The sequence below is a fragment of the Eptesicus fuscus genome, chromosome 4 (genome assembly GCF_027574615.1).
Source record: "Eptesicus fuscus isolate TK198812 chromosome 4, DD_ASM_mEF_20220401, whole genome shotgun sequence".
Taxonomy (NCBI): Eukaryota; Metazoa; Chordata; class Mammalia; order Chiroptera; family Vespertilionidae; genus Eptesicus; species Eptesicus fuscus.
Window position 1 is genome coordinate 7,027,805 of NC_072476.1, and position 22,368 is coordinate 7,050,172.

Sequence of the window (22,368 nt, forward strand, 5' to 3'; positions counted from 1 at the left end):
CACCCCTCCCCTAGGACTCTCCGGGTCTCCGCTTCCTGGGTCCCCCTCCCCCGGACTACAACCCCCAGGCGCCCCCAGACCCGGGTGCTGCGCATGCCCCCTGCTCCCCGCCCCCTCCCGGTTCCCCCCTCCCTCCCGTGCTCCTCACCTCCCTCCGCCCCCCTCCCCCGCGCCTCGGCTCCCGCATCCCTCCATCCCAGCCTGTGCCGCAGCCGCATCGCCACCGCAGCCCCGGCAGAGCCGAGCCGGTCCAGGCCCTTGCCCCTGCTCGGCCCTCCGCCCGCCGCCCCCGGTCCCGCCCCCGCCTGCGGCGCCTCCCCCAGCGGCTCTGCTGCTCCCCCTGTACCCCCAGACCCCTGCCTCCAGCACCGAGCCTGAAGGTAGGAGCAGCAGCCGAGGCGGGAGGACGAGGAGGAGGAGGAGGAGCCGTCGCAGGATGAAGGATCGGACTCAGGAGCTGCGGAGTGTGAGCTTGGGGGTGGGGAAAATGGGGGGAGGGACCCCAATATTTGGGGAGCGCGTGGGGGTGGAGTGGGGCAGGTGCTGGGTTGTGGGGGCAAATGATGAGACTGGCGGTTGGTGGCAGGGGCACCACAATTTCTGGAGGCACCTGATGTTCCCCAGTGAACCTGCATTTTGGGGACAGTGGCTGGAAGGTGTTGGAAGCCGGTAAGACACAAGGGGCAGGAGAGGTCTCACGGGCCTCGGACACCCCACCTCCCAGGAGGGCCCTGGGTCCGCTCTGGGGGTGGGAAAGAGTGAGTGTCAGGAAGGAACCGGAGGGTGCTGTCAGCCCCAGCAGCAGATTTTCGGGGTCAGAAGGATGGGCTGTTAGTGGGCCAGGCTGAGCTCAGGACCGGACATGGGGGAGGCTCTGGGGAAGGACACAGGTTGGGACTGAGATGCCAACACCTGGCAGTGAATGAAGTGCGAGTGTGAGTGTGTGTGCGCGCACGTGTGTGCTGCTCTCCATGGGAAGGGGCACCTCAGACCCAGGAGGGAAGGGGCTGCCTCAGGAGACAGCCAGAGGGCCAGGGCCTGAGATGGGGTGACCCAGAGGTTGGAGGTGGGGATGCAGAGGAGAAGGGGAGGAGGCTCCAGGCACAGGGCCGTGGAATTGGGTTGTCTGACATGGACTGTGCTCTGCGGGGGAACTGCCGCTGAACAGCTGGCAGGCCGCCGTGGCCTGGTCCGCCGTGGCCCGGTCTGCCGTGGGCCCGGTCTGCCGTGGGCCCGGTCTGCCGTGGGCCCGGTCCGCCGTGGGCCCGGTCCGCCGTGGCCCGGTCTGCAGGCCTGAGAGGCCAGGCTCCGGAGCTGGCCCGGCAGGGAGTTGTGCTTGGGGGACTGGTGTCTGCGTGAAGGCTGCGTTTGGAGGGGCTGGGAGCGTTTGGAGGGGCTGGGAGCGGGAGCTTGATGGGAATGGTGTCTGGTGGGGAGGAGGCTGGGGGATTCGGAGAAATGACCGGGGCTCCAGGAGGCAGAGCTGACACCCTGCTGTGGGCTCCGGTCTTGTGGTGTTACGTTCTTAAAGCACTAGCCCCAGCTGGTTCACTCCATTCGACAGGTCAGGGAAACGGGTTCGGAGATGGGCAGGGACTTGCCCAAGGTCACCAAGCAAGTGTGTGGGGTGGAGGTGGGGGATAAAAACTCTTTGGAGAGCCCCCCTGGATTTGGGGGTGGGGAACCAGGTCACTAAGACGAGAGGAAGGGGCTCCGAGGCCCGTGAGTGCTGTCTCTGGGGAGAGCTGGGTTGGCGAGTGGGAAGGAAGCAGGAATTGGTGGTCAGGGCAGGGAATGTGAGGTTTATTTCTTTATTAAACTTACCGAATAGGCATCAGGAAAATAACAGTAATAAAAAATAACCAACACTTATGTGCCAGACCCCGTTCTAAGTTTTTTATACATATTAACTCGTTGTGATTGTCACAGCGACTCTAGGAGGCTGGAACTAGTGTTAGCCCATTTTAAAGATAAGGAAACTGAGGCCCAGAGAGGTTAAGTAACTTAACCGAAGTCACGTAGCTAATAAAAGGCGGCCAGGCAGGCTGGCTCCATCGGGGCTCTAAACCACCCTTCTCTCGGGAAGTCATTGCCATCCATAATTTTTTAGACCCTCACCCGCCTCCTGGGCAGGGAGGCAGACTGAGAGACTCCCTCATTTTATAGCTGAGGAAACTAAAGCCCAGAGTGGTTACCTAACTCGCCCAAGGTCACACAGCTAGCAAGTGAGGAGTTTGGACTTGAACCCAGAGCCCCTGCTGCCAAGACTCTCCGTGACTCCAAAATCCAGAGGAATGGAACGTGGAGTGGGGTGAGGGTGGAATTAGAGAGAGGGGGAGGGAGAAAGGGATGGAGGAGGAGGCAGGGGTTGGGAGTCTTCATCTGAGTGGGTCGGGGGACCCTGCCCAGGGGTGAGGAATCTGTCTGCTCGGGCTACTGGGGGCAGCGAGGTGGAAGAGGAGGGAAGTGGTATGGAGGGCTGGCGGGCTGGAGGGCTGGGTGCCTGCTGATGGCTCTGGTGTTAGTCATAGCTCTGGGAAACTGGAGATTTGGGAGGGGGTGGGTGGAGAGGAAAGAAGCTGCCAGATGCAAGGAGTGCTGAGGGTCTCCCTGCCAGAGTGAAGAGCAAGGAGGCTGGGAAGCAGGAGAAACTGAGCAGGGCGTGGGAGGCCTGGGAAAGGGCTCTCTAAGCGCTGAGAGGGATGGGGCAGTGGTGGGAGGGGACGTCAGCCCAGCAGGTGATTGTCTTTCCACCAGTGCTTTAGAGTCCCCAGGGGGTTGTCAGATAGGTTTATCACTTAGCAGTTGAGGGCACAGGTTTGGGAGTCAGACTGTTTGAGTTCAAATCCTGGCTTTGCTACTTCCTGTGTGACCTTGGGTAAGTTGCTTAACCTCTCTGATAGTCATTTTTTTCATGTGTGAAATCCGAGTATTTGACAATTTGCAGGGTTATCCTAAGGGTTGAGATTAGTTACTGTGCAAAAGTACCCAGAAGAAGGCCTGGTGCCCAGCAGGACTCTATGAAGGTTTGTTATTCCACAGCTGACTTGTTTGTTTCTCTTGAACCCTTGAGATGGGCAGGATGTGACCCTAATTTATTTGAGAGTGAATTGAGGACCACACAGGTAACCTGACTTGCTCAAGGTCACACAGCGGTTAATGGCAGAGCCAGGGTCAAACCAGGATTTTCTGCCTCCAGTGTACCAAACCCCTTTGGTCGGGAGCTAGGAGGTGCTTGGCTGGAATGGAGGCTGCAATCGGGGTTAATCAGCTGGATTGGTGTCCCAAGATCCAGAAACTGGGGCCCGGGATGGGGCTCAAGAGGAGAGGAGGGAGAGCAAGGGAGGCAGAGAAGAAGGCTGGTGGGAGAGAGAAGGCACTAGGAGACGCGTGGGCTGGGGAATGGGAAGGCCGGAGACAGAGGAAACGGGGAGACTGGGAAATGGAGGACGGCGAGGCCTGCGCTGAGGGGGCTTGACTCAGGCCTCGTGGGAATGGGGGCCGGCCCGAGTCCCCCGTGCAGCGCGCAGGTGCGGACGGGCACAGCAGGCGCCTTAGAACGGCAGACCTGGAGGAACAGGAGAGAAGCCCGTGTGTACGGAGGGACAGAGACCAGGAGAGCCGGGGTGATGGCCGGGCCACCAGCTGCACGCGGCGTGTTCCTGCGCTTCAAACAGCGAGCTCCCCCTGCTTCTGGGGACCTTTGCACTTGTTGTTCCCGCGGCCAGAGTGCCGGTCCCTCTGTTTTTAATGCCTCCCTCTGCCGTGAGTTCTGCTCCCCAGGTTTGGCACAGGTGACTCCTTCAGGATTGGCTCAAGGGTCAACCCCCCAAAAGGCCTCCCTGGCCGTCCTGCGTCAAGCCGCCCCTGGCTCATGTCTCTCCGTCACGTCCCTGGTTTCTCTCTCTCCTGCTCTCGGCACAGCCGACACTGTCCTGATCGTTTTTCACTGTCTGTCTCCCTCCACTGGCACGTCAGCTCCTTGGGGCAGGACCTTCTTCCCGTCTTGTTCACCATGTTCTCAGGCGCCTGGGAGCGAACTCGGCCCAGGTCGTGCCAGTCCATCCTGGGCAGGTGAATGAGGGGCTCAGTGGGCAGAGGGAGGATGCGGAAGGGAGGAAGTGGGAAGGCAGGGAAGGCAGAGGAGAGAGGCGGGTGGGAGGGCTAGCCTAGATGCTGGTAGGAGGAGAGGCCCAGGTCGGGGCACAGATGGGCAGAAGGGGGGATACAGGGGGGACACGCTGCTGCCTCTAGATCAAGCGATGCTTGCACCCCTGAGGAGCGCGCGTGAGCACGTGTGTGCGTACATGGGCCCCTGTGTGTTCACACACACACACTCTGTGACTTTTCTGTCACCCGATTCCAGTCTCTTCCCACCTCTGTTTTAGTCACCCTCTCAGCATCGGTCGCTTTGGGCAGTGACTTGCTGGCTCACATTGTCCCTCTCCTCCTTCCATCTGCCCACCTGTCTGTTGTCCCCTGCTGCTGACACGCACACAGGGCCCTTGGTGTCCAATGGGAGGACCGCAGCTAGAGGCTTGGGTCTGATCTGATCACCCCTGTTCCCCAGGCAGCTCCTAGGGGCCCAGGATCTCTTCTCTCCTTCCGTCCTCAAGCGCTTGAGGGGTTGTCGAGCCGTAAAGAGCAAAGTGTCTGGCTTCAAGTCTAGGCATCGCCCTATCAGCACCCATCAGCTGTATAATCTTGGGCAAGTTATTTAACCTCCCATGCCTCAGTTTCCTCATCTGTCAAATGGGAATATGGATAGTATCTACTTCATGGAGTGGCTGTAAGGATTAAACAAGAAATTCAAAGCACTTGTAACAGGGCCTGCGCCTGGTAATCAGTACATGTGTGTTGTGTTAGATATATATTATTCTTTTTAAAAATATATATTTTTATTGATTTCTTAGAGGAAGGGAAAGAGAGAGAGAAAACATCAATGATGAGAATCATGGATTGGCTGCCTCCTGCACGCCCCCCACTGGGGATTGAGCCGCAACTCAGGCATATGCCCGACTGGGAATTGAACCGTGACCTCCTGGTTTGTAGGTCAACTGAGCCACATTGGCCGGGGCTAATTCTTTTTTTTTTTCTTTCAATAAAATTTTAGTTAATTGATTGATTTTAAATATATGTTTTACTGATTTCAGAGAGGAAGGGAGAGAAAGAGAGAGATAGAAACATCAATGATGAGAGGGAATCATTGATTGGCTGCCTCCTGCACGTTGGACTGAGCCCACAACCCAGGTATGTGCCTTTGACCAGGAAGCAAATCCAAGACCCTTCAGTTCAGGGGCTGACACTCGAACCACTGAGCAACACCAGCTAGGGCAAGGACATGATTTTTAAAAATTGATTTTAGAGAGGAGAAAGAGAGAAAAACATCAGTTGGTTGCCTCCCACACGGATCCCAACTGGGAATCAAACCCACAACCTGGGTATGTGCCCTGACTGGGAATCGAACCAGTGACCTTTAGCTGCACGGGACAATGCTCCAACCAACTGAGCCACACCAGCAGGGCTAGATGCAGGCAATTCTTACCTCCATTTTGCTCATGAGGAAACAGAGGCTTGAATTGTCCAGTGAAGAGGCTCAGTCGCATTTGACCCTCTGTTCCAAGGTAGTCTCATGTGCCCGCAGCCTCTCTCTTTCAGGCCAGCTTCCAGGAGTGGAGGCCGTGCTCATCATTAAACACGTACACCCCAGAGCAGGGGCTCAGCCCACCATCTCACAGCCGAACCGGGCCCAGAGCGGGCGGGGTTCTCCTAGGGTCACACAGCGAGTGGGGAGGGGAGAACGCTCCTTGTGGGAGCTCTCCCTGCCGCCAGGCACCTCTGATGCTTTTCTGTCCTGGCCACGGGAGTTCAGCGGGAGTGAGGACACAGCGAACGGACTCTCTGAGGCCAGGTAGGAAGGGAAGGATGGAGGGGAAAGAGCCTGGGATTTAGCACCGGGCAGTTCAGGCCCCACCTCTGGCCTTATTTGCTGCGAAGCCTTAGACAGGTAGGCAACTTCTCTGAGCCTGTTTCGTCACCTGTAACGTGGGAGGGGAAGGGGTAATAGCCGCCCCCACTCGGCATTCATCTTCTCTCTGGCAGCGTGGGGCATTTCCCCGCCTGGTTTCATTGCCCTCCTGCCACCATTTGGGGTGGACGTGATTGCCGCCCAGCAAATGCAGAGGCTGAGGCTCAGAGGGGAGAAGTCATGTGGCCTTCTAGCTACGGACTTGGGCAAATTCCTTAGCCTCTCTCTGTCTCAGTTTCCCCATCTACAAAAGGGAGCTAGAATGCCTATCTCGGGGGGTATGTGCAAGAATTAGGAGAGCCCTGGCCAGTGTAGCTCGGTTGGCTGGAGCGTTGCCCGTGCACTGGAAGGTGGCAGGTTTGATTCCTGGTCAGGGCACCTACCTAGGCTGCAGGTTAGCGCCCAGTCAGGGTGCATATATAGCCGCTTGATGTTTCTCTCTCACGTCGATATTTCTCTCTCTCTCCCCCCTCTCTCAAAAATCAATGAAACACATTTTTTAAAATATAATCAAATGGGTAAATATATGCAGAGGGCATAGAATGGTAGCCATAACATGCTGTGTAAATGTTTGCCATGATTATAACGTTGGTCAATGGTCCTCATAGAGTTTTAATGAAGATTAAATGAGATAACAAGATGGTAAGGTCTGTGCAAAGGTGCTATTCAATGATAACATTTTGCCAGGACCTCAGGGCACAGAGCCTCCCCCAGATTGGACCTTGAGAGGGAGATAGCTGGGGGCAGAGGTGCTGGAAGGAGGTGGCTGACGGGGTGGGGGCTGCAGGAGTCTCCAGCTGTGGAGGGGTTTGGGGGAGGCCTGTCTTAGATGCCTACCGTTTCCCCACTCCTTTCAGCCTGGGCACCACTTCCCTTTATCCCCTCTGACCTCCTGCTCCCTCATCTGTGAAATGGGGACAGTGGTATTTGTTCTTCCTTTCTCAGCAGGGCTACAGCGGTGAGGATCAAGGGATTATGGATGCAGAAGTGTTTGTTTGTGAACTGTAGCGGATCGTTAGCGCTCAGCTCTGTAATTATTACACCAAATAGGTCATCCTTGGGTCCTCTGTCTCTTTTCCTGTCTCAAGGACAGGGATAGGCAGGTAGCGTGCCTCAGGGCAGAAGCTAAGGAACTGGCTCTGGGAACAATAGGAGGGACAGGAATTAGACTTCAGGAAGTCTAAGTCAGCAGTGGAAGGGAAAGAGACAGAGAACCGGAAGGTGAGGCCTCATGACCTGAGGGCAGCTGGGCCAAGTCGAGTGCCTGGAGGCAGAGAAGGGGCAGAGGCCTGGCTTGTGGTGCCAGGGGAAGGAGTCCTCATGGGGCAGCTGGCGTTTTGAGGACAGGGCAGCATGGGAGGCTGGGGGGGCTTCAGAGATGAGCCAAGCATCCCCAAGTCTCGAAGGGCCAAGGTCTAAGGGGGCGGTCCCGGGCAGGTGCGGGCTTGAGAAGCCCCATCAGAGTCCGAAGGCCTACCTGGTGCCACCCTTCTCCTGGGGCGGCTGTGGGCAGAGGTGGAGGAGCCTCCCTCTCCTGGGGGACTTAGGGGTTCTCTGGAAATTAAATGTAAGTGCACACACCTTCTGACGGGGTGTGGGGTCGTCTGCGGAGAATTCCTGGCGTTTCCGGAGTCCGGCCGGGTCTTCTCTGGGCTGGCGGTTCCTTCGGTGCTATCGGGCTCTGCGATCCCGCGTTCACCGGGCTGTCTAGATTGCATCTAGGTCCCATCTGGCTGTCTAGGTTCGATCTGCGCTGTCTGGCATCTGTCTGTGCCGAGTCTGGTTCGGTCTGAGCCGTCTGGTTCTGCCAGGCTCTGTCTGCGATCTGCTTGGACCCTGTGAGGTTCCATGTGAGCCCTTCTCTCTAGATCCCCCGGCCCTGCCAGGCAGACACTTTTTGGATCCTGCCTTGACTTCATGCAGGCTCTGGACTTAGATCTGAGTGGTGGTTAGGGTCTTGCTGGGACTCAGGGTGAACTCTAAGTTTCCAGTGGGGCTGATTCGGGCTCCAGGAATTAAGCTTGGAGGGCTCAGCTTTTGTCCTGACTTCTGCCCCACGCAGAGAATCTTGAGTCAGGAGTGTAGCACCGGTGAGCCTCCCTGCCCCTCTCCCTTTCCCAGCTCCGAACGAATACCAGGCTCAGAGGGCCTCCCGAATGCCCCGGGGCGCGGGGGACCCGTGGTGTCCACACGTAGCTGCATGCAGCTCTGCTGTGGGTCTGCGTGTGGGTGAACGTCAGCACGTTAGTGTGTCTCCGTGTGGGTGTCAGTGGGTCTGTCTGCGCCTTGTGTGTGTCACTGGCTCTCGGTGGAGGTGTGGGTGTGTGAATCCCTTTGTGTCTCTGAGCCCTGCGGGTGGAGGGCTGAGCAGCTGCAGGTTGCAACTAGGAAATCCAAGCCAGTGAGAGTAGGTGGGTGTGAAGTTGGAAGAGGCTGGATGAAAGCAAGTGAACTCACCCAGGAGAGTCGGGGAGTCGGCGGGGCAGCGGGGGCCGAGCAAGCTGAGGGGGTGCGGTGGGCAGGAGGAGGAAGACACAGAAGGGAGGGGGGGTACTGCTGTGTCACCTCCAGCCCTCACCGGGCCTGACTGCTTGCTGGCAGTGAATTGACCTTGTATAGGGGACGTGGCTGGAAGAGGGGGATGCAGGACGGGAAGAAGAGGGGAGCAAAGGGAGGCCTGGCCCCAGAGGCTGAGGGATGGTGGAGAGGGTCAGGCTCCTGGGACTCCATTCCAGACCCCTTCTCAGCGCCCAGAGCCAGTGCCTGCAGGCTGGCATTAGCTGGTTGTTACAGATTGAAATACTTCTGTCCTGGTTGGCTAACAGCAGGTGTCCTGTGGCCACCTGCCTCGAGGGGGACTGCATTCCCAGGGCCACATCCACCCCTGAGAGGCGCCTTTTGCTAATTCCCCATCAGCCACCTGGCCTCGGGTTTGCTGTGCACCCATAGCCAGTGTTCATCCTGACGCCTGGGGCTGGCCCGCACCTGCCTACGGCCCCTCCGAACACTCCCGCTCTGAGCCTCGAGCTGGCAGGAGGACGGGGCGGGGCTGCTCATGGTGTCCACCTTTCCTTGTCTCGCAGGCGAAAGACAGTGACGATGAGGAGGAGGTGGTCCATGTGGATCGGGATCACTTCATGGATGAGTTCTTTGAACAGGTAACCGAGTCTCCAATACTCCAGACCCAGAACCTGGCCCCCAGCCAACAACTCCCCCCTCCCCACTCTCTAGTCCTACACCCCTTGGCCTTTTACCAGTCCCTCGGGGTCTGGCCCATTCCCCTGAACCCGGAGTGAGCCCTGTGGATGCCCTGTCTGGCCTGAACACTTGGCGGGGCATCGCCAATTTGCCGCCCCAGGTGGAAGAGATCCGGGGCTGCATTGAGAAGCTGTCGGAGGATGTGGAGCAAGTGAAGAAACAGCACAGCGCCATCCTGGCCGCCCCCAACCCGGATGAGAGTGAGTGCTGCTGCGGAGTGGCCGGGGGCTGGGGCTGGGGTCCACCCAGACTTCTCACTCACCCTGGCCCCCTCCTCAGAGACCAAACAGGAGCTGGAGGACCTCACTGCAGACATCAAGAAGACGGCCAACAAGGTTCGGTCCAAATTGAAAGGTGAGGATTGCAATCCCCTGACTAAGGAGAAAAAGAGCTCTGCCTTCCAGCGACCAGACAGGCCTTTCTCTCAGGAGTGCCTACACACTTCTAGGAGCCAGGTTCTCACCCAGTAGAAAGCACACAGCCCCAGTTTCCCTCCTTGCTCCAGATTCTTTGAAGATAGAGACACGACAGGGAAATGAGGGAGAGGGGGCGGGCTGGCCAGATTGTATGTGAGCTCTGCTGATTCCATCAGCATGAAGGTCCATCAGAAGAATATAGCCTCCCAAATGGCTTTAGTTTCACTAAGGCCTCATTTCCCCAGAACAGGTGCCAGGCACAGTCCTCAGCACCCAGTAGGTGGGTTCAGCAAATGCTTCTGAATTGGTACCCTCGGCTCAGGACAGATTGGACGGTGTGGCTGACATCAGGGGCTGGCAGGCTTTCAGGAGGGACTTGCCAAATGCTCACGTATTCGCTCTAATTTAAGGACTTGGGTGCTGGTAATAACCACCTTCCCCCAAGGCATTGTGGGTTGGGAACCTCCTTGTCTGCCGGTGCCAGGGTAATGGCAGTGTTACCCTGATGCTACCTTGTATGCTCGTGGTAATCCAGCGGCAGGAAACATTTGCCAAGCACCTACTCCGTCCGAGCCACATGCTGGGCTTTGGGGAAAAGGAACCATGCCAGATGCCTGGGCCTGCGTGCTGTGACCTTGGTCCGGGGAGATGAGGACGGAGACTTGATGCCCTCCCGGGCTCGACAGGAGGCCATGCGTTAGCTAGTGCTGATCTGTAAAAACAAACCGTTTGCACTCAGGAGCGTGTGCTGGAAAGGAAAATGACCTAAACTGGGAGCACATGAAGTACAGCTCCAGGCAGAGGGAGCCCCGCTTACATCCTCCCTCATTTGGACAAGACCCTGCCCTCAGCAAGAAAAATGGAAGCAATTTCAAAGCTGGCTTTTTTTTGGTAGCAAAATCTTTTCTTTCCAAATGAAATTTTATAAAGAACCCCAATATATACAGCACATAAAAATCAGGCTGTTCTGGCTGAACTGGGGCCGGAACACTCCAGTCAAGTTCCTTCTCAAAATCAGGGTTCCATGGAACCCAGCTTAGAAATCCCTGGGCTCAGTGATTTCCTTGGGCTCATCAAGCTCTGACCTTACATGTCTCTCTGTTGGACCATGAGGAGGGCTCCATGGTTTAGGGGTTCAGGAAAAGATCAAGAGACTAGGAAAAGTGGCAGAAGCTTCTAGAAGCTGACCTTCCAGACCCTCTTCTCCATCCTCCTCCAGCTGTGTGGTGGCACGAGCTCAGGTTTTGTGTGTGACTTGGAGTTGTTTTACCCACTCAGACCTCAGTTTCTGGTCTGAAAGTGGATTGGTGTCACTGACCTCCCAGGATTTTCGTAAGAAGTCAGTGAGACTGTGAAGTAAAGGACCCCTTCGCCCAGGGCGGGGCTCCAGTCCCGTCTGACAATAGGATCCGAGTCTGGACCAGAGATTCTGACATCCCTGGGGTGTGTGGGTGCCTTTCCTGCAGCAGCTGGGCCTAAGTTGCCCCTCGGTCACTGCCCCGCGTTGCTGGCAGGGAGTCGGGGTGCCATCCAGCCCCATAGGTCCCTGCTGCCAGCAGGAGGCCCTTCCAGGTCTGAGAGGGCCTGGTGGTGACTCATCCCCGCCCCCTCTCCCAGCACAGGACACCTTACTACAAGCTCTGTTTTAGAAAATCTGAATAAGTGTCAGGAGTGCAGGAAACCCCAGTTAATCTGTGTGCTTTTCCAGAATCCTTTAGAAGTGGGAATTCCGGGACAGGGCTACCTTGTAGGGCAGGGGGAACGCTATTTTCTCTATGGAACGTCCATCCACTCACGTAGAATTTGCCAAGGAAATGGTGGCCTCTGACCCACCTGGAAGTGCTCGCCTTCCACGGAAAACCCCAGGGTGGGCTCCGGGCCCTTCCCGAGAATGGCGAGCGGAGTTCCCTGCCCCCAGGGCCGTCCCAGGGGCCTGGGCCCCGCTCCCCCGTGGGAATGGGCCGTGGTTTCAGCTATGGGACTTCCCAAGACCCAGGCCAACGACGGAGCCAACAGTGCCCTTCCGTCTGGTTACTCACCGGCCCTCGGCCTCCCTCCCCGCTGCCTTCCTGACCCCCTCAAACGTCTGTCCCTTTACTTTTCGGCCTCCTGCCCCTCACCATGGAACCTTTACTGTCTGCCTTCGCCACGGGTGTGACATCTCTTCACAGGCCTGGGGCCTGCCTCGGGGTGTCGGCCCTTCCTCCGTCCCGGACCCCCGCCCCACACGCCCCGGGTCTGCGGCCCGTCACTGCATCCTCTCTCCCGCAGCGATCGAGCAAAGCATCGAGCAGGAGGAGGGGCTGAACCGTTCCTCCGCGGACCTGCGCATCCGCAAGACTCAGGTGGGAGGCGGGCCAGGCGGGGGCGTGTCCGGGATGGAGCCGGGGAGGGGCCATGCTGTGGGGGCGGGGCTACGGTGGAGGGCGGGGCCGATGGGCGGGGCTACAGCGGGGCAGGGTTACAGCGGAGGGAGGGGCCTATGGGCGGGTTACAGCGGAGGGAGGGACCGGTGGGCGGGGTTACAGCGGGGCGGGGTTACGGCGGGGCGGGGTTACAGCGGAGGGAGGGGCCTATGGACGGGGTTACAGCGGTGGGCGGGGTTACAGCGGAGGGAGGGGCCTATGGACGGGGTTACAGCGGGAGCGGGGTTACAGCGGGGCGGGTACCGGTCACGTCCTAATGCCCAGGCCCCGGCCGCCGCTGGTTTGGGCGTAAGATGGGGAGACAAGCGGAAGGGGACCGTGCTCTTGTGAGGCATTGGGATGGGGCGTGATCACCCCTCCTCTCACTCCACGTGTGCACTAACGGCTCCCCCTTGGTCTCTGCTCCCTGCCTCCTCATGTGTGTGCCCCCACCCCAGCATTCTACACTCTCCCGGAAGTTCGTGGAAGTAATGACCGAATATAACGCGACCCAGTCCAAGTACCGGGACCGCTGCAAGGACAGGATCCAGCGGCAGCTGGAGATCAGTGCGTGTGCCTCCCCTCCCGACGCCCCAGGCCTGCCCAAGCCTCCTCCCAGGCCCTTCCTCTCGGTGGAGGGGCGCCTGGCCGAGAGCCCCATGGAAGGGTGGTGTCCCCGGTCCCTGCCCCATGCCACCACCTCAGCGCAGGCTGGCCCAACCCTGAGCATGGAGTCCTTCCTCCCCACAGCCGGAAGGACCACAACCAACGAAGAACTGGAAGACATGCTGGAGAGCGGGAAGTTGGCCATCTTCACTGACGATGTGAGCGCGGGCGGGGGTTGGTCTGTTTTGGAAAGCAGCTGCATCTCCGCCCCAAGCTTAGGTTAAAGGGAAGGTCCTAAGTCCACCTGCAATAACTGGCCTCGGAAGGCCGGGAACTGGAACTGGGGAATTCCATGGAGCAGAACAGGGAGGCACCCCATAAAAAGGACCAACAGTAGTGTGCCAGGCACTGTTTTAAGCACTTTACACATTCACATTTACCTGCTAACCTCGTTGCACCCTCACCACAGCCCTCTGAGGGAGCCACACTTCACGGGGGAGGAAACGGTGCCCAAAGAGGTTAAGTAACTCGCTGAGGTCACACAGCTGGGGGCAGAGCCAGCACTGGAATCCACATGGGGGTGCTGATCTGGACTCTTCGGTACTAAGATACAGAACGCCCTACTGACGCAGGCTGTTTCACCCAATGACTAATGTGCCTACCTTTTGAAATTTTTAAAAAACCCTGTTTTCGTTTTGCACACTGTCCTGCCTTGTCATCTTGTATGTGAATGGATGGGCTTCCCCCAGCTGCAGTTCTTCTTTCTCTTTTAAGTTTTACCCTGGCCTGCCAGTTCTGTCTATTTATGCTTCTGGCGGTGGAATGGCTCTCCTTAAGGTCTAGACCAGGTTACAGTATGTTCAGGGACTTTCTAGCATATTGTCCCTTAGATAATTGGCCTTTGTTAAATTAGCTTTGAGCAAATTGATTGTGGGCCACTAGCCTGGAGCTCTCCACACAGCTCTGCTAGGCTGTTTGTCTGAGGACGGGGTGAAGCTGGTGAGTGGTTCTAAGAAGGCAGAGCTGACCCCTGCCAGTTAACCAGCCCATGCAGGGTGGCTGTGCAAGGCTCAGACAGGCGCCGTGGTAGCTGACTTCCACAGCCAGGGGAGGCTTCCTGGGACGTGGCATTGAGCTGAGCCTTAAGAGACAAGGAGCGTGTGGACGGGGAGATGGGCAAAGGACACTATAGACAAAGGCACAGACTGGGCAAAGACAGGGAGAGTGGACCACTTGCCAAACAGCCATCGGATGATTTTGGCTCCTGTTGGATAGCAGGAGATGAGGGTAGAAAAGGAGCCTGAGCCTTGACCGCTAAGATAAAGGTGTGGCCCTGGCCGGTTTGGCTCGGTGGATAGAGCATCCGCCTGCAGACTGAAGGGTCCTGGGTTCGATTCCGGTCAAGGGCATATGCCCCGGTTTCGGGCTCGATCCCCAGTAGGAGGTGTGCAGGAGGCAGCCTGATCAATGATTCTCTCATCATTGATGTTTCTCTCTCCCTCTCCCTTCCTCTCTGAAATCAATAAAAAAATATTATTTTTAAAAGATAAAGGTGTGTACCCTCTGGATAGGGGGAGCCCTGGCAGGTTTTAGAGCAGAGGAGTGGCTTGATGTGGTCTAAACAATGAATGCTCTGAGGAGTGAGCGGCCTGGCTCAGGCCAGGCATCTGTGGGGAGGAGGTGTATCTAATTCTGGGTTGGAGTCTCTCTCCCACCGACTCTTGAGGCTTCAGTGCACTCATTTATTTCTCCCTCGTCTCATGTCATGTTCTCCAGGGGACTTGTGGGCACCCTGCCTTCTCATCTGGGCCTCCTTCTCTGCTTGCTATTCTCTCTCTCTCTCTCTCTCTCCTCCTCCCCACCCCACCCCACCCCTTTCTCTCTGCTGTGTCTTCTTCCATTTCTCTATCTTCCTTTGACCAGACAGGGGCCCAAATACTGGTGGGGCCTTGGACCTCTGTCTCCCTTCCCAGGGCTTCTGGGCTAAGGTGGAGGCTGGGGACAATGTTATTTCCTGTAATTTAACAAACTTGTCTTCGGTGCTTCCTGTATGCCAGGCACTATTCTGATCAATGTACACATATTAACTCATTTCATCTCCACAGCGACCATGAGGTGGGCACTATTATTATCCAATAATTTGCAGTGAGTTTTCTAGGTGGGGAGACTGAGGCCCAGAGAGGTTAGATCATTTGCCCAGGGTTGCAGCTAGTGAGTGACAGCTAGGGTTGGACCCAGGTGCTCTGGCTGCAGCTCTGAGCTCTAATGGGAGTGAAGGGTGGTCTTCAGCAGCCCCCCTCCCCATCGCCCTAGATCAAAATGGACTCCCAGATGACGAAGCAGGCGCTGAATGAGATCGAGACGAGGCACAACGAGATCATCAAACTGGAAACCAGCATCCGCGAGCTGCACGACATGTTTGTGGACATGGCCATGCTCGTGGAAAGCCAGGTACTGCTCTGCCCTCGCTCCGCCATCTGGAAGCCGCCCCAGCTCCCCGTTTCCTCCTCCAGCCCAGCCCACGCCTCCCCGTGCACACCCCCTCTGCAGGGCGAGATGATTGACCGAATTGAATACAACGTGGAACATTCCGTGGACTATGTGGAGCGAGCTGTGTCTGACACGAAGAAAGCCGTGAGATATCAGAGCAAGGCCCGGAGGGTGAGCCGGGGCGGGGGAGGGCCTGTGGGGCAGGTGGGCTGGAGCTGGCGGGCGGGGCGGGGCGGGGCTCTGGCCAGGGCTGAGGCAAGTGATGAAATTCCCTGAAAGGCCTTATCTCTGGCTCTGACCTCTTCGTTTTTCTGTTTTCTCTCCCCTCTTCTTTTCCCTCACACCCTCCCCCCATCTTTCTGTCTGTTTCTCTTTCTCTGAAACCGCCCCTCTCTCCTCCTCCTGTCCCATTGCCCTTTCTGCCTGCAGAAGAAAATCATGATCATCATTTGCTGTGTGGTGCTGGGGGTGGTCTTGGCGTCATCCATTGGGGGGACGCTGGGCTTGTAGGCCCACCACCCCTATCTCCCCCAGACCCTTCCCCCACCACATCGGGAGCAATACCCCCACTACCCCTTTCACTCCATCCCCTGCTCCAGGCTCACCCCCAAGACAGACCCAGGCAGCCCTCCCCTTACCCTCCCCCCCACCTCCCGCCATCAGACCCTGGAGTCCCTGGACCTCACTGCACCATGGACCCTCCCCCCCCACATAAATAGCAGCGGGCGTGATTACACATGCACACCAACATGCATGCCGCCGGCACGTGCTCGAGACGAGTGGACACCCCCGCGTGTGTGTGTGCGTGCACAGATGTGTGTAGAAGCACCACATCGCCCTTCTTGCCCCCACCGGTCTGTGTGTTGTCTTAGCTTTCGCCTTCGCTCGGTTGTCGTGTAGACGGTGGCCGGGATCACACAGCAGCCCACCGAGCCCTGCTCTGTCTTCTGTGAACAGGTGTGTGTGTCCACAGGTCTGTGGGCACATAATCTGTGTACATGGACTTGTGTGTTTGAGTGTTTGACTCTAATGCAATAGCACTTCTTCCACTGACACCCCTCCCCCACATCTGCTATAAACGGGGCAGGCTGTGAGTGTAAGATGCTCATTCCCAGAGGATCCAGCTAGGCCCCAGTTCACAGGCCATGGCAGGCACCCCATGGAGAGAGATGTGGAGCTGATCTTCCTGGTTTAGTCACCCCAGGCATGGGTCCTGGGGAGCGTGTGTGTGTGTGTGTGTGTGTGTGTGTGTGGTGAGCCTTGGAGTTGAGCCAACGGGAAGCATACACGTATAAGTAACCTGGCTTGGCTTGTATGTCCACATACATTTCCCCAGCAGGTGATGTGAGAAACACGTGTGTGTCTCAGGATCTGCCTGAGTGCTGTAGGTCCCCTCAGACAGAGCCGTCCCTGGTGCGCACTGGGCACGCTCGGGTGGGCACCGGAAGCTGTATTTCAACGCTGTTTGGACGGTCCGTGTGAGCATGTGTGTGCACTGCACGGAAGCATTCTCCAGTGTTTCTGTCCCGTTGACTATATGCACACGTTTCTCTTTAAGGTCTCGTGCCCCATCCAGGTTTGTCTATGCAGGTTGATTTGCCCCTCCCTCTCCCTGGAGCTGCTGCCAGTATCTGGCAGCGGCCACACACTGCAATATCAACATTGTGCAACTGGCGTCCCGCCCTGGCAGGTGTCAGAGCCCCTGACACACAGCCCAGACGCTTCTCTTCCTCCGTGTCCCTGCCAGAGGACAGGCCTGCACCCATGAGGGCTGGGACACCGTGTGCTCACGCATGCCAAGGCTCAGGAGGCCTCGTGTAGGTGACCACACCCAGGCACACAGCAGCACACTGGAGCACACGTGCATGCTACCATGGGCATGGGGCCCACACAGGCCTGCCCCCATTTGCACATGAACGCCTCCTGGAAGGGCTAGTGTGAGAACGTTACTGATGAGGCCGGTGTGGAGGGCGACCCCGGACAGCTAGGGAGAGAGCACTCCTGCCTTCCGCACACTTACCTCAGAGCATTTGTCTCCCTCGCCCCACCTGATGCTCTGGGCTCCGTCTCAGGGACCTTGGTCTGGGGAGCTGTTTGTTGCAGGCGCACTGGAGTGGCCAGTGTGGCCGCAGCCACTCAGGATGGGCTAAGTCCCAGGATCCATCCCCTGGACACATTTGCCGACACGTCTGCAATCACTGCTCCCCAACCAGGGTGGGCACCGGCCTGGGTTTCTGATGGTGAGGAAAGGGCTAGCTCCTCCCTCGTGTAGGCAACTCATGCACAGGTGGTTTCGTGCGTTTGGTGGCTGATGGGAGGTACACGAGCAAAGGATAATGTTAGAAGCCCCCTGCACTCCGTGGCTGAGGAACAGGGACCCACATGTACAGGATTGAACACACAAGTACAGGAATGTGCTCTGCCCTAGGGGTGGGCATCCATGTGCACTGGGTAAAGGACTCAGGGTTGTGTGCAGATCATTTCCCAGGGTTCCACTTTATGTGAAGCGTGTGTGTGTGTGTGTGTGTGTGTGTGTGTGAGAGAGAGAGAGAGAGAGAGAGAGCGAGAGAGAGAGAGAGAGACAGAGAGAGAGAGAGAAAGCAGATGTGACCTGGGACACAATACCCTCTTCCCCGCCTGGCTGTTTGGGCTCTACTTGTGTGTGGCCAATACGTGTAAGCCCCAAGGTGTGCTGTCCTGAAGAGGGGCCCTGACTGCATTCCCAGAATGCCCTTCTGCAGGACAGGAAGTGGCCCTGTGTCTGCCGGCAGCCCTCCCGCTCCCTTCTCACTTGTTTGGGGACATCAGGGAAGACCCCAGCACTTCCCCCACCCCTCCCTTTTTCCTTCCGGTTGCCCAGCCAGGACACCCTTTCCGCCCAGGTGTTTCCTGAATTTGCACAGCCTTGGGGCCACCAGAAGGCTGGAGCCATGCAGCTGCCTCCTCGAGTGGTATTAGGCCCATAGCTGCCCATCTCAGCGTCAGACCAGAGGATCCCGAGGTCTGCTGCGCCCCAGCTTCCCCAAGTCCCAACCTCATATGATGTGTTTGCTTGTTGGCTGCTGTGTCCCATGTGTTCTGGAGTGTTGTCTGGGGTGGTGTCTTGTACGTGGTCTTGGAGGAGTGTGTGCTGCCCACCCTCCCACACCTACAACCATGTGTGCCCGGGGGTGGTCCCGGGCCTGGCCAGGGCTCACTGCTTCCCTTTCCCTCTCCCCTTTAGCCCTAGCTCTGCCTCTCACAAAGCACACTGCGCGTGTCCATCCCATGTGCCTGTGGGTCGATGCACGCTCATGCCACGCCTTGAGCGTGTGTACATGATGTGTTCTATGCATTCACCCTGCCCCCCAGCCCGCCCCGCAAAGGACAAGATGGTGGCCCCCGGCTCCCTTCCACCCCACCTGCCCCCTGCCCGCTGTGCAGCCGTGTGCGTTGGCGTGTGTTTCCGTGTCGCTGGCGTGTCACGTGATGTAGCTGTGTTTGCTGACATGAGCCCCTGCCCCCTCTGTTTCTCCTTTGGTTTCTAGAGCTCTTTCCCTCGCCTCTCCAGAGGGGACAGGACTCTTGGGGCCTGGCTGGGGGCCCAGAGCCAGGCCACCCTCTCCTGTTAGCCCTCAGAGACCCATTTCTCTCTATTGGTGACCAAGTTGCAAATGGATAAAACACAGGAAAATTCTGCCCTCTCTCCCCAGCCCTGCATGTCCTGTCCCCAGAGCCCCCTACCCCCACCCTGGGCCGGGTTGGGCCCCGTGGAACGGGAGAAATAGCAACCAATCCAACAGCGGGCGTGCTGCGTGCTCACTTCCTTCTGTCCCCACACGGGACGGGCGCCGCGGGGAGGGGCCCCACGGGGGAGGCAGGCCAGGGAGCTGGGCAGGCACTGGACACAGATGTAAAGGAGTTTTAATCCAGGGCACGGGCAGGTACAGTTTCTGGGGTACCCTCAGGCAGAGACCTCACAACATGGCAGGAACTACATTTGGGCACAGGGGTGGGAAGAAGTGAAAATACAGATTCCTCAGCTTTCACTGAGGAGAATTAAAAGATAGAACCTTAGGGTGATACATGTTTTAAAATAATGGGGATGTGACCCTCCCTGAGGGACAAAGGTGGTAGGAGGAGCCAGAAAGCCTCTTCATTCTGAGCCCAGGCCTGAGGGTCCTGCTGGGGCGGCAGGAGGCCAGCAGGAGGCCTGTGGAACTTGTCCTCGCTTCCTGCTTGCAAAGCCAATGGGAGGCAGTGAGAACATCAGGGAAATCAGAACCCGCCAACCAGACCGCAGGCCTGGGTGAGAGCGAAGACATCCTGCCCCAGAACGGAGAGGCGGCGGGCCGCGGACTCGGTGCTCATGGTTTAACCCGAGGGCTCCAGGACAGCCGATCTGGCTGCAGACCCTCCAGCCCTAGAGGGCAGCCTCCCCCTCTGTCGAGGCCCGGGTGGATGTGCTACGCTGGGCTCCAGGCCCAGCTCCGTTGTCACTGGGCCGAACTGTCCGTGGTCCGCATCCAGCGAATGGTGCGGGTCCGGCTCTCCTCCCATGAGAACAGGGGCTCGTAGCCAAAATGGCGTTGAGCCTTGTCAGTGCTGACGGTGAAGGTGGTGTTGGCCATGGCCAAGGTGTACGGGTTGAGCAGGGGCGCATAGAGCAGGAGCGGCCGCAGCAGCCACTGCAGCAGGGCGTTGAGGGCGGCCAGCAGCATCAGGAGCCAGTAGGGCAGCAGCGGGCGGGTGCCCACCAGCCGCAGTCCGCAGGGGCCCAGGAACTCCATGTTGAAGTCCTCGTAGCTCTTGTAGGGAGACCTGTCATAGCAGAAGTACACCTGGCCACCCATTAACGCCGCTCGCCGCTGTAGCTCCCGGGCCACCAGCACATGCATCCAGGCCACGTTGCCTGCCAGAGGGAAGTGGGGTGGACGTGCCCCTGAGTGTCCCTGTGATCATGTAGCTGCTCTCCCAGGCCAGCCCACATACAAGCCACCTCCTCTTTGGGCCCATGTAGATGCTGCCCCTCTCCTCTCCCTCAGCCTATGCCTTTTCCGTCTGCCTTCCCAACGTGCAAGGATGCTGTTTCCCTGTGGCCCACATCTAGTCTGCCCTCGCCCATGCACAGGCCGTTCTTTTCTATGCAGGCTCCACACTGCACCCCTTCCAGAACCATGCAGGTTCTTAGCCTAGCCCGGGCCTCACCTACATAGACCCGTCCGTGCTCCACAGAGGCTGGGATGGCCCGGAAGAGCCGGCCTCCCAGGCGCAGGCCCTGGTGATAGATGTCCCTCATGATCTGGTGGCCTTCACCATAGATGCCGGTGGGACGCAGAGCACATGTCACCAAGGGCAGCCCCCCACGGACCTGGCAACAAAAGGTAGGCATGGCTAAGACCTAGGAGCCAGTGGCCTGCCCTCTTCCAGCTGGGAAGGGAAGGGAGGTGCCAGGGCAGGACACAAAGAAGCCCCGCTGGCGTGGCTCTGCATCTCCTCGTCTCACCTTCCTTCCGTTGGCTTCCAGGACCAGCTGCTCAGCTAGGGCCTTGCTGCAAGGATAGGGATGTCTGTGTACTGCTTCATATGGGGTGTCCTCATTGCCCCTAGGGGGAGAGAGAAGACTCTTAATGCTGAGGGGAGATGGGCTCTTAAAGTATTGTGGGGGACCCCAGCTCACCTGTAGAAGGGGTGGCCTTTGATGTTCGGCCCCACAACTTCCATGCTGCTCGTGTAGACCAGGAACTGTGTTCCAGTCTGCACACAAGCCTCAATCACATTCTTCGTGCCTGGGGAGGCGGGGTGTGTGTCCAAACTGAACCTTCCTCCCTTTCTGTATCTTTCCCCTTCCCATCCCAAATCGGGATGAAGGCATATGGCTTCCTCCCCCAGGTCCAGGGAAAACCACACAGGTTGGCGAGGGCTGGCCTTCTATTACAGGGACAGGAGTACACACAGGACTGACTGACGCAGGAGAATCACAGAGGTCAAGGTCAGAGCGGGGGGAGGGACACACAGTCAAGATCAGGCCATGGGCCAGTATTAAGTGCATTATTAGAACGGTGGGGGAATATCTCACCCTGCACGTTGACCGCATGGATGGTCTCAGGACTGGCCCTCCCAAACACGTCCACCAGCCCGGCTGTGTGGATGACCACATGGGCTCCAGCCATAGCCGCTGCCACCTCGTGGGCCTGGGTCACATCCCCCTGGATGGCAGTCACCTGCACTGGCCCTGGTAGGAGTGGGGCAGGCAGAGGCAATGTCAGAGCTGAGCCCACGTCAGCTGTTTGGTTCAGCCTACACCCCTGGGAGCCACATGTTTCCAGTGTGACTCACTCACCCCATTCCTGCGCACTGGAGAACACAAACAGGCATCACCCTTTCCACCAGTGAAGGGGGTCCACGCCCTCCCCGCAGCTCCCCTCCACGATCACCTGTCTTCAGCTCCTCCAGCCAGGGACCCAGGTGCAGGTCAAAGATCCGCAGCTCACGGAGCCGGGGTTCCTGCTGCAGCAGCATTCGGACCACATGCTCCCCCAGGAAGCCACAGCCACCTGTGACCAGGTATACCAGCTTCTGGGCCTGTGCAGAGTCTGCCATGTCCTGCTAGGGAGAGACCCTGGTTCACCTGAGTTGCCTGCGGTGTGCTACCTGCCCAGCACCAGCAGCCCACCCGATGTTCCTTGAAGGGGCCTCCAGCCTAGTGGCCTGGAGCGGTGACCAGGGGCCACAACTGTTCCAGTGGGTGCAGCAGCCAGGCTACCTGCCCTCTGACCCTGCTAACTGGTTACTGAGATGTGGTCAGGGCTTGCAGGAAGGACTCAGTGTTTGAGGTGGAGGGGAGGTTCTGGGATAAAAACAGTGGGGGAGGGAGGGAAGAAGGGCGGGAGGGAAGGAGGGCGGGAGGGAGGGTAGAGGGAGGTGGGCAGGGCTGGGGCTAGGGAAGGGGACCTCAGACATCAGCTCTGCCTACCTGCAGCCACAGTCCCAGGGTGCCCAAACTAGCCACCAGAGCTGGTCTTCTCTCGTTTCCGGCCAGCGATAAATGGTTGTCCCCTTCCGCTTGCTCCTCCCTCCTGGCCATTCCAGGAACAGCCTCCACCCCTCCTCTCCTACTCTTGCCACAGGGCCCCCCCTGGTGGCCACTGCGCTCCACTGGCATCTGGTTCCAGCAAAGAACTTG

The 22,368-nt window shown here is 58.2% G+C and overlaps 1 protein-coding gene across 3 annotated transcripts; it reads left to right on the forward strand.

Annotated features, from left to right (window-relative positions):
- Positions 1-436: 436 nt before the first annotated feature.
- On the forward strand, positions 437-22,024 carry STX1B (syntaxin 1B). Of its 3 annotated transcripts, XM_054714465.1 has the most exons (11): positions 437-466; positions 8,091-8,107; positions 9,123-9,186; positions 9,387-9,486; positions 9,566-9,640; positions 11,974-12,047; positions 12,566-12,674; positions 12,858-12,931; positions 15,027-15,164; positions 15,264-15,374; positions 15,633-15,713. In XM_054714465.1, exons 1-11 carry the CDS (start codon positions 437-439, stop codon positions 15,711-15,713), a joined length of 873 nt encoding a protein of 290 aa, XP_054570440.1. The 3 variants fall into 3 exon arrangements, with proteins under 3 accessions (XP_054570440.1, XP_054570439.1, XP_008151022.1); XM_054714464.1 differs by lacking the exons at positions 8,091-8,107; positions 15,633-15,713 and adding an exon at positions 21,603-22,024 and having other exon boundaries at positions 9,112-9,186; XM_008152800.3 differs by lacking the exon at positions 8,091-8,107 and having other exon boundaries at positions 9,112-9,186.
- The last annotated feature ends 344 nt before the right edge of the window (positions 22,025-22,368 follow it).

What these genes read in the sequence shown, in the direction of transcription:
- STX1B (XM_054714464.1), top strand. Translation starts at nt 437, where the DNA reads ATGAAGGATCGGACTCAGGAGCTGCGGAGT. An exon ending in CCAGCGGCAGCTGGAGATCA is followed by an intron (nt 12,675 to 12,857) that starts GTGCGTGTGCCT and finishes TCCTCCCCACAG; the next exon opens with CCGGAAGGACCACAACCAAC. An exon ending in CCATGCTCGTGGAAAGCCAG is followed by an intron (nt 15,165 to 15,263) that starts GTACTGCTCTGC and finishes CCCCCTCTGCAG; the next exon opens with GGCGAGATGATTGACCGAAT.